The sequence below is a fragment of the Leuciscus leuciscus genome (genome assembly GCF_965113295.1).
Source record: "Leuciscus leuciscus genome assembly, chromosome: 2".
Classification (NCBI taxonomy): domain Eukaryota; kingdom Metazoa; phylum Chordata; class Actinopteri; order Cypriniformes; family Leuciscidae; genus Leuciscus; species Leuciscus leuciscus.
The window spans coordinates 44,021,355-44,035,849 of record NC_138726.1 but is presented as its reverse complement, the minus strand read 5'-3'; the positions used below and the strand labels follow the sequence as shown (position 1 = coordinate 44,035,849).

General features: G+C 38.5%; 1 protein-coding gene across 1 annotated transcript; it reads left to right on the top strand.

Annotated features, from left to right (window-relative positions):
• The first annotated feature begins 4,364 nt into the window (after nucleotides 1-4,364).
• Nucleotides 4,365-9,007, top strand: vgf (VGF nerve growth factor inducible). Its single transcript, XM_082161222.1, has 2 exons — nucleotides 4,365-4,596; nucleotides 6,592-9,007. Exon 2 carries the CDS (start codon nucleotides 6,613-6,615, stop codon nucleotides 8,560-8,562), a length of 1,950 nt encoding a protein of 649 aa, XP_082017348.1. The 5' UTR covers nucleotides 4,365-4,596; nucleotides 6,592-6,612; the 3' UTR covers nucleotides 8,563-9,007.
• The last annotated feature ends 5,488 nt before the right edge of the window (nucleotides 9,008-14,495 follow it).

The window sequence follows — 14,495 nt, the reverse complement described above, 5'->3', positions numbered from 1 at the left end:
ACACTAATAAGGGCACTCGGTCTGAAGGCTCAAGGGGAAAAAATGAATCATTCAGCATGTTCTTACCCTCCTTGATATCTGCCTTTGTCTGGTTCAGTCCCTATCTGCTTCTAGCTGTCAAATCATCATTGGTAAAAGAATATTCAAATGGTGCACCGGGACTCCAGACGTGTCAAACGATATTCTGTAAGCCATGTTTTTCATCTTTAAACATTAATATCATTGTAGGCCATTCATCAAAACCATGGATGCTTATAAATCACATCAGACTGTGATTTTTCACTCTAAATTGAATCTGTAGGGAGGTAGTAAATGGCTTTCTATTTCAAAGTCAAGTAGCCATACAGGAAATATAAACAGCTTCATAAGTGTCCACTGAAGTGCATTGTAAATATCAGTTTGTCAAATTATTTCACCTAGTTGGCAATTTGTTTGCTTAAAAAAAAAAAAAAAGGTTACAAATAATATGTCCCTACAGTGTTTTTCTATATGATATCATTATATATGATACTTTTCAAAAGAAAAAATAGAAAGCAGAATTATCAATTTAGTGGGAAATAAGTTTTCATGTGGAATCCAAATGAAAATAAACTGATCAAGTGGTTTCAGCAGCACAAGTATGATGAACATCACAACAATGTTTATTTGCACGACGAGAACATATAGCATAAAGAAAAGACTATATGCTCAGCTGCTCTAAAATCTACCGAAGATGGATCTCACTCCCGCCCATAGGTTGTGGCCTGTTGCCCAGCTCTGAAGCAGTTACGTAAGCACTGCCAAACACTGAATATTTCATATACTGTATATGAGCACTGATTGAAGCTTGAAAAAAGGGGTTCTTTGGCATAACCAAAGTCTTTGACTTAAAAAAAAAAACACACAAAAACCTTATAATTTGCAGTCATAAAAAAGGTTTACTATAACATTTGAACAGCTTTGCACATATGATGAATAAATGAATCTTTAAAAAGTACCAAGTGTTAGATTGTATATAATATATCATATATATAATATTATTATATCCAGATTGCATACTATTTTGGCAGTGTTGGTCTGAATCACATCCATGTATGACTGTATCACATTGCTGGCAGTTTTAGAGGAAAGTTATTATGCCATTTTAAAGATCATTTAGTGTGGACACTTACAGCTGTTGGCTCACTCTAACAATCTGCATGTGTCACTTCTTTGACATTTTTTTCCAAAATTGGTATAATATTATTTATTCCCATAGCCGAGCACAAATGTGCAACCATCCACAAAGCACACATTAAAACCATGACATTAGCTTCATTGCCAACAAATGCAGCAATTGACCTTAGATTTTTATGAGCAGAATATTATCATCATGATCATATAAGATAACATGAAATGAAATATCATGACTAACAGGTGTTTTCAAATGATTTTTGAAGCTTGCCCCAATTTACTTTTATTTATTTTTTATCTGCAATTTTAATGTTTTATTGCAACAATGCAATGCACTTAAATTTGAACAATAGAAATAGAAATGTAATTTTTACCTGGGTATAGGTGGTTTCCAGCTCTCAGGTCTGCATGAGGAACAGCACACTTCTTAAAACTGGAGAACAACTCACAAAGCAATTGATGTAACCTCCAATGGATAGCTTATTGTATTAATTAGCCTAATGTGACTGGATTTTGATTCCGCTTTTCACTTAATTAGAACAGCCCTAAATGTCATGCTAGAACATTTACGCAAATAAGGTTAAAAAAAGTTAGTAGGAATGTTTAAATTGGAAGGTGGTGCTGGCATTTTGTCTGACAGGGGAATTCTGTTTGGATATTTCTTGTGTCAGCAAGACTCGCTTCGCTTTGTTTGTACGTAAGCGTGGGCAGGAAGCCTCTGTCACATATCCAATCTAAGGGCAACCCTCCCACGGTTAGTTGTCTGAATCGATTATAAATGGATATTTTTTAAAAGCGCCTATGGAAGGCTTCGAGTGTTGAAATTATGCTTGCTGTAGAGAGAGATTCATCTGGGGGAAGACCAAGATACGGTGGATGCCGCCTCATTAACTCCCAGTCAGAGCCGGGAGAACAAACGATCAGTTTGTAAAGAACGCCAACGCGGCGTTTCCCTCTCTGCGACGCACGCAGTGCAGGGCGGAAATGATGGAGGTGGAAGAATTTCTCTTTCGGCGTCAAGAGATTTTCGTGGGATAGGTCATTTGTCAACAGAGTGCTGTTAATTCTCCAAGGCAGAACGTACCTCTTCCGTCGCCCTCTCATGTGAGACAGTCGACGTCCTCTGGGTGAAGTTAACGTAAACAGACAGTTGGTTGCAGAAACACTATCTTCTCTGACAGCCATGTAAATCATCTGTCAACTCATTCTCCCCATGAGCTAATCCAATTCGTTCATGTTTAACACTGTAGATTTTTGATAGAATTCACATGGCTGGATTATGTTAACTTTCCTAATGGAAAACATCCATTAGGCTATCGTCTCGTCACCTAGTGCCAGGTATACGAGCACGTAACCAAAACATGCACTTGCAAACGACTTTCGAGACTGCTATTCCGCATTAGTCTACTGCAGCCTATTAATGAGCAAAACTGTAGAGGTAGAAATGGCATTGAGATTTAGATCGAGATAAACGGTTCTTTAATTACACAAGTAAGGAAGGAGGTTTAAGCACGTTTAAAATAATGTAACTAATGGCCCTTAGCAATAGCACTATTACAGTGAGCCAAAAGAACCTGACGTAATGAAGAAAAATGAAGGCAATGGTAACTAAGGCCAGTGCCAGGATCATCAGCTCATTCACAAAACCCGAATGAACTTGCCCCTGGTCTGAAGATGGGAACCCTTGAGGACGCTTAGAGATTGCATGAAAAGAGTTTTGGACAAACGTTTGGAACCGTTGGATTTCAAAAAATGTTTTGGCATGTGGATAAGTGCACTAATTACCTGTGCAACTCGTCCTGCTTGATCCCTGCTGTTGACACGCGGTAGACATTCCCAGAGAGTTGGTTAGGATCACTAGCCCTGCAGTTTCACAGATGTTATATAGGCTACCACAACATGACACTTAATAAACCATTTAAATTTTAAAAGAAATATTTATGGTCTTCCAGGAAACAAGCAGCTTAAAAAATGAATAATTATCGTAACACCTTGTTCTTTAATACATGTGTCCATATTTGCTTAAAATAATCAACAATTGCTTCATCATTTGCACCCTCATGCCAAACATGACTTTTGTTTATTCCAAAAGGAGATGTTGGGGATTTGAGGGACTGACAGCTTCAGTCACCATAACTTTATTTGTACGGAAAAAAATCCGAGGGTGTCAGATCTCTAATATCTCCAAAAATAGTTACTTAAGGGTGAATAATAATGACAATTATCTTATTTGGGTGTATTTTCCTTTCAAAATGTAAGTTTCCAGTTCGTTCAAATAGATAAGAAATAGCCTACAATGTGGACGAAAGATGATGGGACAAATGATACATTGAACTAAAGCTGTTTTTATTCATGGCTATAATTAAGATCACTCTGACATTTATTGAGGAAATCTTAAAATATGGAAGGACATAACTTTAAATTAGATGTGGCATATAACGTAGGCTAATTGTCCTCTGCAGGTTATTCATGCAAGATGAAATTGTGTTTAGGCCTATTCGATAGAATATTTTAAGATAAAATACATAACCTGTCGTCTCACTGTATTGGATGCATTACGTTTTTATTTTTAGATGGTCCACAATGGATACCAACATAATACATGCCAGCAACATTGCACTGTAAATGTTTATTGTCCATTTTGTCTAGTAGAGAAAAAAAAAAAACGGTTGCAAAAGCTTTTAATGGTAATAATGATGCATTTCAAACCCTCATCAAAACATCCTGTAACATAATGTCACGACATGGATACGGAAGAGGCGCATTACTCGTTAATGTAAAAAATACAGATAAGACAAAACATGTAGCCTATAATACGCATTCATTTTGCAAGCACTGACGATTCAAGCGCCAGCTGTTTCCTTTGTGAATTTTATGGTGTAATTGCATTTATGCGTTTTGTTAATGAGGCAATGTAGGCTACATCGTGATGAGGATTGTTGGTTCCTTTGTGTTGCGCTGTCAGTTTGCAGCTGCATCTTGGAAGGGACCGGTCTCGCGCTCCCCGTGTTGTCTAGCCCTCTCTATTCGGCGGAAAAAAAAGTACTATTTCATTCATCCCGTTTCCTTCCATTCATATGGGCACTGCAGCGTAGCGAAGACTCGGGGTTCGATCAGCACCAAAATTCTTATCAATGGAGAGAGTCAGTGACGTCAATGAGCTAGAGTGACGTGCAGTCACGTGGGCGCAGTGGGGCCGAAATAAAAACACGGAGAGCTGACCGTGGTACTGAAAATATCCCCATAGCGCCGTGCAAGAATAGCCAACCATACGGCTTACACAAACGATATTTCTGTACAAACAAAACAGCAAGAATCAAACAAAGCATGTATTGTTGAAGTGGATTCATATACGTAAATTGCGAGACTAACTTAACTTAAATACAAAGTTTGAAGAGGACACAATAAGTGCGTCGGACTGCGCTGCCCCTGACAGGATTCCCGGTAAGTCCCGGCTTTCTTTTTATAGTAACAGGGAACAGTAATGCAGAAGGCGTGGGAAAAGAAGTAGCCTATATAATAATGTAGACAGAAGACGCATGAATTAAAAACGCAAACTGAGGCATCAAGATTTTGCTTTATTAGTTTACATGTAAAAAAAAAAAAAAAAGTATATATATATATATATATATATATATATATATATATATATATATATATATATATATATATATATATATATATATACACATTTGGTGGTATAAAATAACAGAAATGTTAGGCATATAAAAATGTATTCTAAAATAGGCTATATCCATTTTTTTAAGTCTTTATATAAAAAGGGGACCTGATGAAAAAAAATGCAGCAATGTAGAAAGTAAAAGTAGGCTATAACAATTATTTGTGAAGGAAGGCATGAAACTTATTAAAAAACGCTTTCGTGATACTGAATATTGCAATGATGACTTTTATAATTAATGATGAAGGTAACGGTTATGATCAATGGCACAGCTCTCATAATAATTATTACCACGCCCTTGCTCATGCTTTCATCATCTTTCTCATCACCATAGCATTAGATGCCCAAAATAACTAGCCTACGTCGAGTCCCAATCACAAAAGCGCACGAGAGACTCTGACATAAAAACATTGTTTTGCTTCTGCATGCTTTGACTTTTGCCTTCTGGGGTCCAATTTGACATACTTATAAGTAGCCTAGCTCATATGGAGCAGAGAAATGTTGACATACAATTCAACAGCAGAACATTCATTATCTGTTTTCATGTCTTTCAAATGTTGTTGATTGGGTTAAATGTGCGATAGAAGACGTTTAAATCTCAAATCTAATAGTCTCAAAGCAGAAGATTATAGGCATACTAGGCGTCTAAGGCGTCTTAGAGCTGGATTACTTGCGTTCTTTGTTGATGAGACCTTCCCAGATGTCTCGGTCATTTAAGGCAGTGGACGAGGGTGTTACTGTTAGAGGTGTTGTTATATCGTGGAGACACGATTCTTATAAGACCAAAAAGTTTATCTTTTCAAATTTGAGAGGAGCAATAGACTGTTGTTTTTTAATAAAAATAAGAAAATTGTGCATGCCACGCAGATGTCAAACTTTATAAGAGTAAACCCCTCCATCGTGAGCCAGTTGGCACAAATCCAAATTTCATGGAGTGTTTTTTTCCATATGAATGAGAAATACTCGTATTTGTTTTTTGTTTTTTTTGGAGCTCTAACTTGCTTTGCATGGTCATACTGAGATTTTCAGATCATCCTTGAATTGCTTGCTCATTAACCTCCCACGCATCGGAAGGGCTCCCTGCTAAGGCGCTTTTCCTCCTATACATTATTAGCACCGCGCCGCGTGTGCGAGCAATCACATGTACAAAGCGCTTCAGAGTCCTCACGAACCGCACCAGCTCAAGCCGCAGAGCCAATTACAACGCCTTTGCAAAATCAGCTAAGCAGCAGGCAATAACACATCAATTATAGCTTAACAAAATATCCTCCCTCCTATGATTAAACCATGTTTGTGCAAAATATAAATATGCTTTGTTAGATATCGTCGGAATAGAAAAATCCTCACTGGATTTGACGAGGAAAAATAAAGTATTTAGCCTACTAAAGTCTATATTGTCATTAGTTCTTCCATTACAGGAATGAACAATTCATAAAATGCTCTCAGGTATCAATTACAAGTCATTCATACAATTAAAAAAAAAATGTAATATACAGTGAGTGATGCATTCAGGCACTCTGTAAAGTGAATGTGTGTCCACCATCTTACCTGAGAAAAATCTTCATTCTGAGTGATGCACATGACTGTTTTTACTCAAGCTCATTTATTCAAGAATTTTTATGACAAAGGTATATCAAAAACGTGATATAACTATAAAGCATAGAAAACAGTTGTTTTTGGTCACCTTGAGATACATTTTGAAGGGCTTTTTTGTAACAGATTTGATCCTTGACCATTTATGCACTTTTTCTGTCTTTCAGGTTCAACACGTACGTGCGGTCATGAGCTGGTGCCAACAAACTTTAAATGTTCCTGTCATTTTCCTGTTCGTGTTATTTAGTCTCACAGTCAAGCCTGCAACCTTCAATCCAGTGACAGCAGCCAGCAACACAGTAAGTGAAAACTATGCAGCACCCTCCTCTGCTCAGCAACAGAGTCAATATACTCAACCATCAGAGGAAAAGGGCTTGCTACATGATGAAAACGAAGAAGATGAGCTTTTCAAAGACGTGGATCCTAGAACCCTAGCAGCGGTCCTTCTCGGGGCCCTTAACCAACCTCAGAAGGAAAAGATGAGTGAACGAGAAGAGGAGGGAATGGAAGTGGAAAAGCAGAAGGATCTTCAGGGTGCAGACAGAGACAGAGATAGTCACAAAGAGCTGGAGCTGGTCATGGCAGCTGCTGCAGCACAAGGAAAAGATGAGAAAGAAAGAGAGGAGGAAGAAGAGATAAAAAGGGTTGAGGAAGAGGAACGGCTAACGGAGAAAGTGACAAGCCACACCACTAGTCAGACGGTACCATTAAAAGAGCAGGTGGCTCCACAGGAGGGGGCCACAAAAGAGGAGGTGATCAAGGAGGAGGAGAGGCAGGAGCCAGAGAGAGGAGAACTAGGGGAGGAAGAAGAGCAGCTGAGTCCAGAGGAAGTGAAGAATCTGGAGACTGTGTTAGAGGAACTGCAGAGCTACAGCACAGCCACTAAGAGAGAGCGTGACACATCCACAGGCCAGAGGGGAAGCCGTGGGGAGTATTTTGATTACCTGGACCGTAATGGCCTCATGAACAACGAGATCAAGTCTAAAGCTAAAGGCAATGACCTAGCCCTGTCCAAGAAGAAGCTAAAGTGGCAAATCGAACAAGAGAAGAACAAAATTCAGCCTTTACAAAGAGGAGGCAACTTCATGGATGACTTTACCAATAACCTTGCTGACCCAGAAGAAGAAGATGAGGAAGATCAGGAGGACGAAGAACAGCTGAGCCCTGAAGAGGAGGAAACTCGGGCCAAAGCAGAGCAAGAGGAGGTACGCAGACAGGCAGCAGAAGCACAAAGAGCCAAGGCGGAGGAGGAAAAGCTTGCAGACATTGCATCTGACATGCTCCTGAAATACATCGTGAAACAGGACAAGAAAAAGTACCAAGACAACAATGGTGCAGAAGATAAGCGCTCTGATGAGGAGGACACTAGTGATGACGATGATGACATTGACCCACAGACCATTGATAAGCTGATTGAGATCTCAAGCAAGCTGCATCTTCCTGCTGATGATGTGGTGGACATTATTAACGATGTGGAGAAAAAGAAGAAAAAAGATGCTCCTGAAAATCTCCCATGGCAACGTCCTCTCGTGCCGCCTCCAGCCCCTGTTGCACCTTCTACTCTGTTACGTAAACCTCCTCCCTCAAAGCCTCCTCAACCGAACACGAACCCATTAAAAGCCTGGTTCAAAGACAGGGCCTCGGTCAAGCCCAACAAGCAAGACACTTGGACGAGGCAGCAGTGGCCCTTTCGTACCTACCCTTCCTACAAGTTCTATCAAAAACCCTACAGAGGGTATTACCCCATCTACATCCCACCTCAAAAACCAAAATCCCGCTACTATTCCAAGCCCTCTTTCTCCCTCAATGATGTCCTTGGAAACTCACTGGACTATGACTTTGATTACTCCCCCAGACGGAAGTCGCGTCCCTGGGCACAGTCTCGCCAAAGAGCCCAACCAGCCTTCCAGCGGAACCTCTACTTCCCTCACCCTCGGACTTTCAAAGCCGTACCCATGCCTAAACCCCGGTCACCTCCACGTCGTTGGCCGTCCTTTTATTACCCAGCCCGAGCTCCTGTAGTCACCAGGGAAGATGATTACTACAGTCCGCTGAGGCAGCCGCCACAGGACAGCGAAGAGGAGCTGCAGAACTTCATCGAGAGGGTCTTCATGAAACATCCCCGGATGTTTCAGTGAACAGACTGGGGGGGGGGGGGGGGGGGGGGGGGGAGAGCGATGAGGAGGCGGAGGGGAAAAAGAAAGTTAAAGGGAACAACTTAAAGACTGTTCATTCGGAACTATCATGTTCTGGTTTCTTTTACTGAAATCAATTTATTCACACTCACTTATTTGCTTCAGATACAAAGTTTACCCCCAAGAAAGAACACAAATAGGATCTTCATGTCCATCTAACCTGTCCATTCAAGGAGCAGATACCAGATAGCATAAATCACCATGTTTTCATCCCTTACAAAGACATTCAAGATAGAATCTTGAAAGGCTTGCCATTATTATGGAAGCAACTCCATTATCCAAGTCTTATTTACATATCTTTTCTTATTTTGTATATTTTGGACATTTCAAGTCCCAGTGGTCAATATCATTGATCCTAGAGGGATTAAAAAAAAAAAAGAAAAAAAAATTCTAATTGCACCTTTAAAGAACATAACACAGATTAATTCAGACAGAAATGATAAACAATCACAGTGCCATAATGGTGGAAATATACATTTTGTTAATTCAATACACCAAATGTATTAAGTCTTACTTGTACCTCAAAGTATTCTGCTTAAGCATTTACCATTTGTGCTTTCCCTTGTGAAGCAGAGGACACACTCAAAGTCTTGTACATAGAATTAGTTTCTTATCGCTGTCTGCATTTTGAATTTTTTCCTTCAATGTGTTTATACCATTGTTTTTTTACGTAAAAAAAAGAAAGAAAGTTGGCGCAAAAGACATTCATACATTCCAACGATTTCTAAGAAACAAATATATTATTTCATAGAAGCTGTTTTGAATACAACTTTTAATTGCCTTAAGACACTCTCTTCCCCTTCACAGAACAGCATTTTTGGTCACAGACTGGCTGAAAGGTTGTTCTCAAGCTCATAAACTTTATTCAGTGGAGCTGAATAGCAGTGATCAGACTTTTGCCTTTTGACTATATATATATATATATATATATATATATATAAAGACAATTTAAAAATAATTTCATGTTCGTGGTTTTAAATGTGTCAAATGTTAATGGATTATTTTGCCTCTAGGCCAGTTACATCTTACCCAAATCAATCACTGGGCCAATGAGAGCTCAATCCAAATAGCATAGACAATCTATTCATTTCAATTAATCTAGATCTTGTTCATATTAATTAAGTGAAAATTTAAATAAAAATCAGTAAACCACATTTTCCTAAAAATAAGTCTGTAAGAAAGATTAATCTGGCTGAAATTGTCCCAAATGAGTACCAATGTACCAAACTGGTGCCTGTCAATCTAAAAAAAGAAAGAAAGAATATTCAAACGTAAGGGGGAGGCATACACCGTTCTAATTTTCTTTAAATGATTTGAAAGACTGACAGATGGAAGCTAGGGGGGGAAATGGATGAGGATAGCTGAACTAGTGGAGGAGTAAAATTTCTGCACGTTACTGTAAACTTGCATCTAAAATGTGTTGCTTTTTTAAAGACATTAAGAGCATTGAAAAAAGTAAAAAAAAAAAAAAACAAGACGAATGACTAGTGTATCCACATAAAAATGCCACTGAGTCTTGTGTGAGGAAAAATGTTTATGTCCTTTCTAGATGTATCTTGTACGTAACATAATAAACATGCGTTTGCTGGATGTAAATAACCGCATGTTGATGACTAGTTTTGCTACAGAGAGAGAAATAAATAAACTTGACTATTTTTTATTAAGATTGTTTTTTAATTCCTTCTTGTAAAGAACACGTTTTTGAGATTTGCACATTTCTCATTCATTTGTTTACACACTATTGCCTCTTACAGCACGCTCAAATGTACCTTAGCATACATTGCTAAGTTTTGACTTACCTTTTCCCATCTTATAACAATAAGAAAAGCATGCACAAACATTACCAAAAGGAAGTTAAACATGAACATTCAGGGTCTTAGTGTGACCGTCTTTCAAAGATGATCTCTCTAATGAGCTCATTTGATCAGCAATTAGCCCAACAAACTGTGAGCCCCAGAGCCAATCAATGCCACATATCGTCTCCTTAATTGCAAGCCAGGTCGAATTTTCTCTTAGCTTTGATATGCCGTATGAGCAAATATAGACACGTATGTGCATGCACACATTATTAAGAGACAAAAGGACATTAAAATAAGGCCAGAGGACAGATTTACTGTTGAAAAGAATTATGAAGGGAAAAGTGTATGCTATGTAACTAGAAAGAAAGCAGGGCAGGGGTCTTGACTAATGAGAGACTGAGCTTATTAGTAGTCCCACTAAGACTGCTGCGTGCAATCAAAGACTTTCAGCAAGGAAGGTTGTTATAGGGAGAGACGCCCCGCTTTCACACCACATGAGACATGTTTAGGAGTGAGGTTCGCTTTTTATTCATGTAAATACACTTAAAGGAATAGTTCACTTAAAAAATGAAAATTCTGTCGTCATTTGCTCCCCCTCAAGTTGTTTCAAACCTGTATGAATTTATTTTTTCTGCTAAACACAAAAGAAGATATTTTGAAGAATGTCGGTAACCAAACAGCTGATGCACCCCATTGACTTACATAGTAGGGAAAAAAAAGAGTCAACGGGGTACACCAACTGTAAGACAGAAATTCATTCAGGTTTGAAACAACTTTAGGGTGAGCAAATGATGACACAATTTTAAGTGAACTATTCCTTTAAAGTGATTGTTCAAAGAATAATCTGTCATCATTCACCCGCCCTCATGTTGTTCCAGACCTGAATGGGCTACTTAGAACATATAATTATAGATAATTAATGTGGTTCAGAAAACATAACATTTAGAGTTTCTGTTGATTAAACCAATCTCCTTTATTCTATTAACTCATTTGAATGAACTCAAAATTAAGGCAACCAGGTTTTACAGTGTGGAGTGAAAGAACATAAATAATACATCTTGAAAGAATATAACTCACCTGCTTTAAAAAGCCCATATATACATGAACCCCAAACTAATTACTTTTGCACCTGCTCATGTTTGATTTGTTACCACACTGCAAAAAATGACTTGCACATAATAATAAGACCAATATTCCTGACAAGCAACACTGACTAGTTAGGCTAATAAATACAAATTTGCATTTTTAACTTAAAACAAGTTGGAAAAAAATCTTCAAGTACAGCACGTCAAATGCACTTACATATTCTCTGACAATCAGTCATATCAAATGGAGATATGGAGTGTCGCTAAAGTAAATGTTTCTAATTTCAAATATTTCTTTATATTTTAACTTGTAAATTACACAAAAATATGGATTAAGTATATGATTTTTGTAGTGTATAGATGCATTTTAATTCAAAATGACTGTGAAACAATCTCCACAGAACAAAATAAATTTCAGTGCTTTAAAACAATATAATATATAATATAATATATATATATATATATATATATATATATATATATATATATAGCTGGCTCCAACTTAACCGTATACTTAACAATTGGGCTACTACCACCCCTATTATATATAATATATAATCATATTAATCATCCATTGTTTACTAGAGAGCCCTAAAAAATACTATTTCAAGGGTACAATGACATCTGTCAAACATTGTTTGTGAACAAGGACCTTCATATGCAAAGTGAAAAAGTTCTTAGTAGCCTACATAATCACTTGACACCCAATGACAGCAGTTTTCAATTCAGAATGTTATTAACAACAACTGAACGAGACCGGTCTGGAAACAAACAAGGAGTGACAGCTACAATTTCCCATGAATAAATTAATAATACAAATTAAAAAAACAGAAAAATAGGGAAACAGAATCAGACTGGGAGGGAAGACAAAGAAAATGACAGCCTAATGAAATGACTAGTGAAATTGTAATCAACAACAGAATGGCTTGGAATAAAGAGACACCAAACAAGTGGCGAGAGGTAGTCAATAATAATGTTAATGAAGAAAGTGAGGAGGTGGCATAGAGAAAGAGAAATAGAGAGAATGGGGCGACGGAGAGGTTGATAAGGAGAGCGCAGCCCACGGAGGAGCAATGATTCATAAGTCACATGGTTGAGAGGTGAGTCATACTCGCTCTACTGCAGAACCCTCAGCCTCCAACACACACCGACAATCCTTTGTCATATTCACTTACTCAGGCACAGCAACTGGGAAGAGTAATTGTCAAATTCAGTCTAACAGACTCTATAATACCACCCGATTCAATTAAATAAAAAGAGAAACATCTACCAATGTGTGTTAAATCCAATTGTGCACGAACAGGCAATTTTGCACACTGACAAATGCCAGAAAGAAAGCATGTGCACTTATCAAAGCAAAAAGCACATTCCTGCGTTACACCTGCACACCAGCACACAAGCAAAATGACAAACACAGTTTCTTTGCCCTGAAGGCTTGCCCAGAAAACAGGGGAATAAAAATGCACTTTGTTCAACATTCTCTATGACTCAAAACCCAACAGCCCCGATGCAGAAAAAAAAAAGATCAGCATAATGGGAAAACCCACGGAAAGCCCATATGTTCCGCCTCCACCAAAAGCAATCTCTGCCAAGTCCATCGTCGTGTTGGCCTGAAGCGGTCTTCACATTTCATTATGGAGGAGGGAAGCTCTAGGGTGGGTTTGCCTGTAAATGTCGTCCCAAGATCAGCTTTTCGAACACATATTCTGGCAATCCTCCGGAAGAAAAAATAAATACAATGAAAAGAAGAAATGTCCTCACCTTACATCACATAAAGGGAAGTCTGAATCATTACACAATAAACAGACTGCTCATAGATTCTATAGGGCACCGTCTCCCGAGAGGTCTCACGGGTTAACCAAAACCTCACAGTAGCGGGTGAGACTGACTCTTTATAGTAGATAAAGAGTTACTGTCTGTAAGGATAATGGGAAGGAAGTAACAACATGACATTAAAAATTAATCATGAGGTAGGAAGAGAGGCCAGGCAATTATGATGAGCGGAAGGAGGTGGAGAGGGAGAGGGAGAGGGAGAGGGAGAGGGAGAGGGAGAGGGAGAGGGAGGGAGAGAGAGGGAGAGAGAGGGAGAGAGAGGGAGAGAGAGGGAGAGAGAGGGAGAGAGAGAGAGAGAGAGAGAGAGAGAGAGAGAGAGAGAGAGAGAGAGAGAGAGAGAGAGAGAGAGAGAGAGAGAGAGAGAGAGAGAGAGAGAAACTTGGCAGAAACTCAGTTTCCACTGGAGATGTGCTGGTGCCAGATCAATGGAAAAAGTATCATACAGGGGAGAAATGAGAGTAGTCATCCATCAAACCATCAGTGTGAGACCGGGATATTATACTTACTGTCATAAAATGTGCTCCACAGAAGCTAAACATTGTTTCAGCTAATCTCAAAGACATGTCTGATTAACTTTGCAATTATAATGACTTAATCATGAAATGACACTCAGTGGAATTGCATTTGCCGCAAAGGCCATTTTGAGAGTGAGGCTATTCGTTTTGTTGGCTGGGAGTTTTCAGAATTTCTATTATTCTGTGAATATCTACAGCCAAATATAACGGCATTGATGCAATTAAAGCCAAAAGATTGCTGATTATTGTACCAAACTGTCTGAAAGGGTACATATTAGTACAGAAAGGATATCTGTAAGTGGTAGACTTTAGAGGCTGATAAGGTATAAAGGTGTACCTTTGAAGGACTAGCCAGGGTTCAATACAAATTAAGCTCAATCAATAGCACATGTGGCATAATGTGGACTTCTCCTTTAAAAAATATAGAAATTGAGACAAGCGTGACTTGCTTCGGAACCAGAGAATTACTTGGCATTGTTCACCCCAAAATGAAAGATTTGTCATAATTTACCCACTTTGGCATTTCAAACTTGTGACTTTCTTTCTTCTGTGATGTCTCAGCATTTTTTTGTTGTCCTACAATGTAAGAAAATCATACAGGTTTGAAACAACATGAGGGTGAGTAAATGGTGAACTGTCCCTTT

Coding starts and splice junctions, on each gene's coding strand:
- vgf (XM_082161222.1), top strand. CDS start 6,613: ATGAGCTGGTGCCAACAAACTTTAAATGTTCCTGTCATTTTCCTGTTC.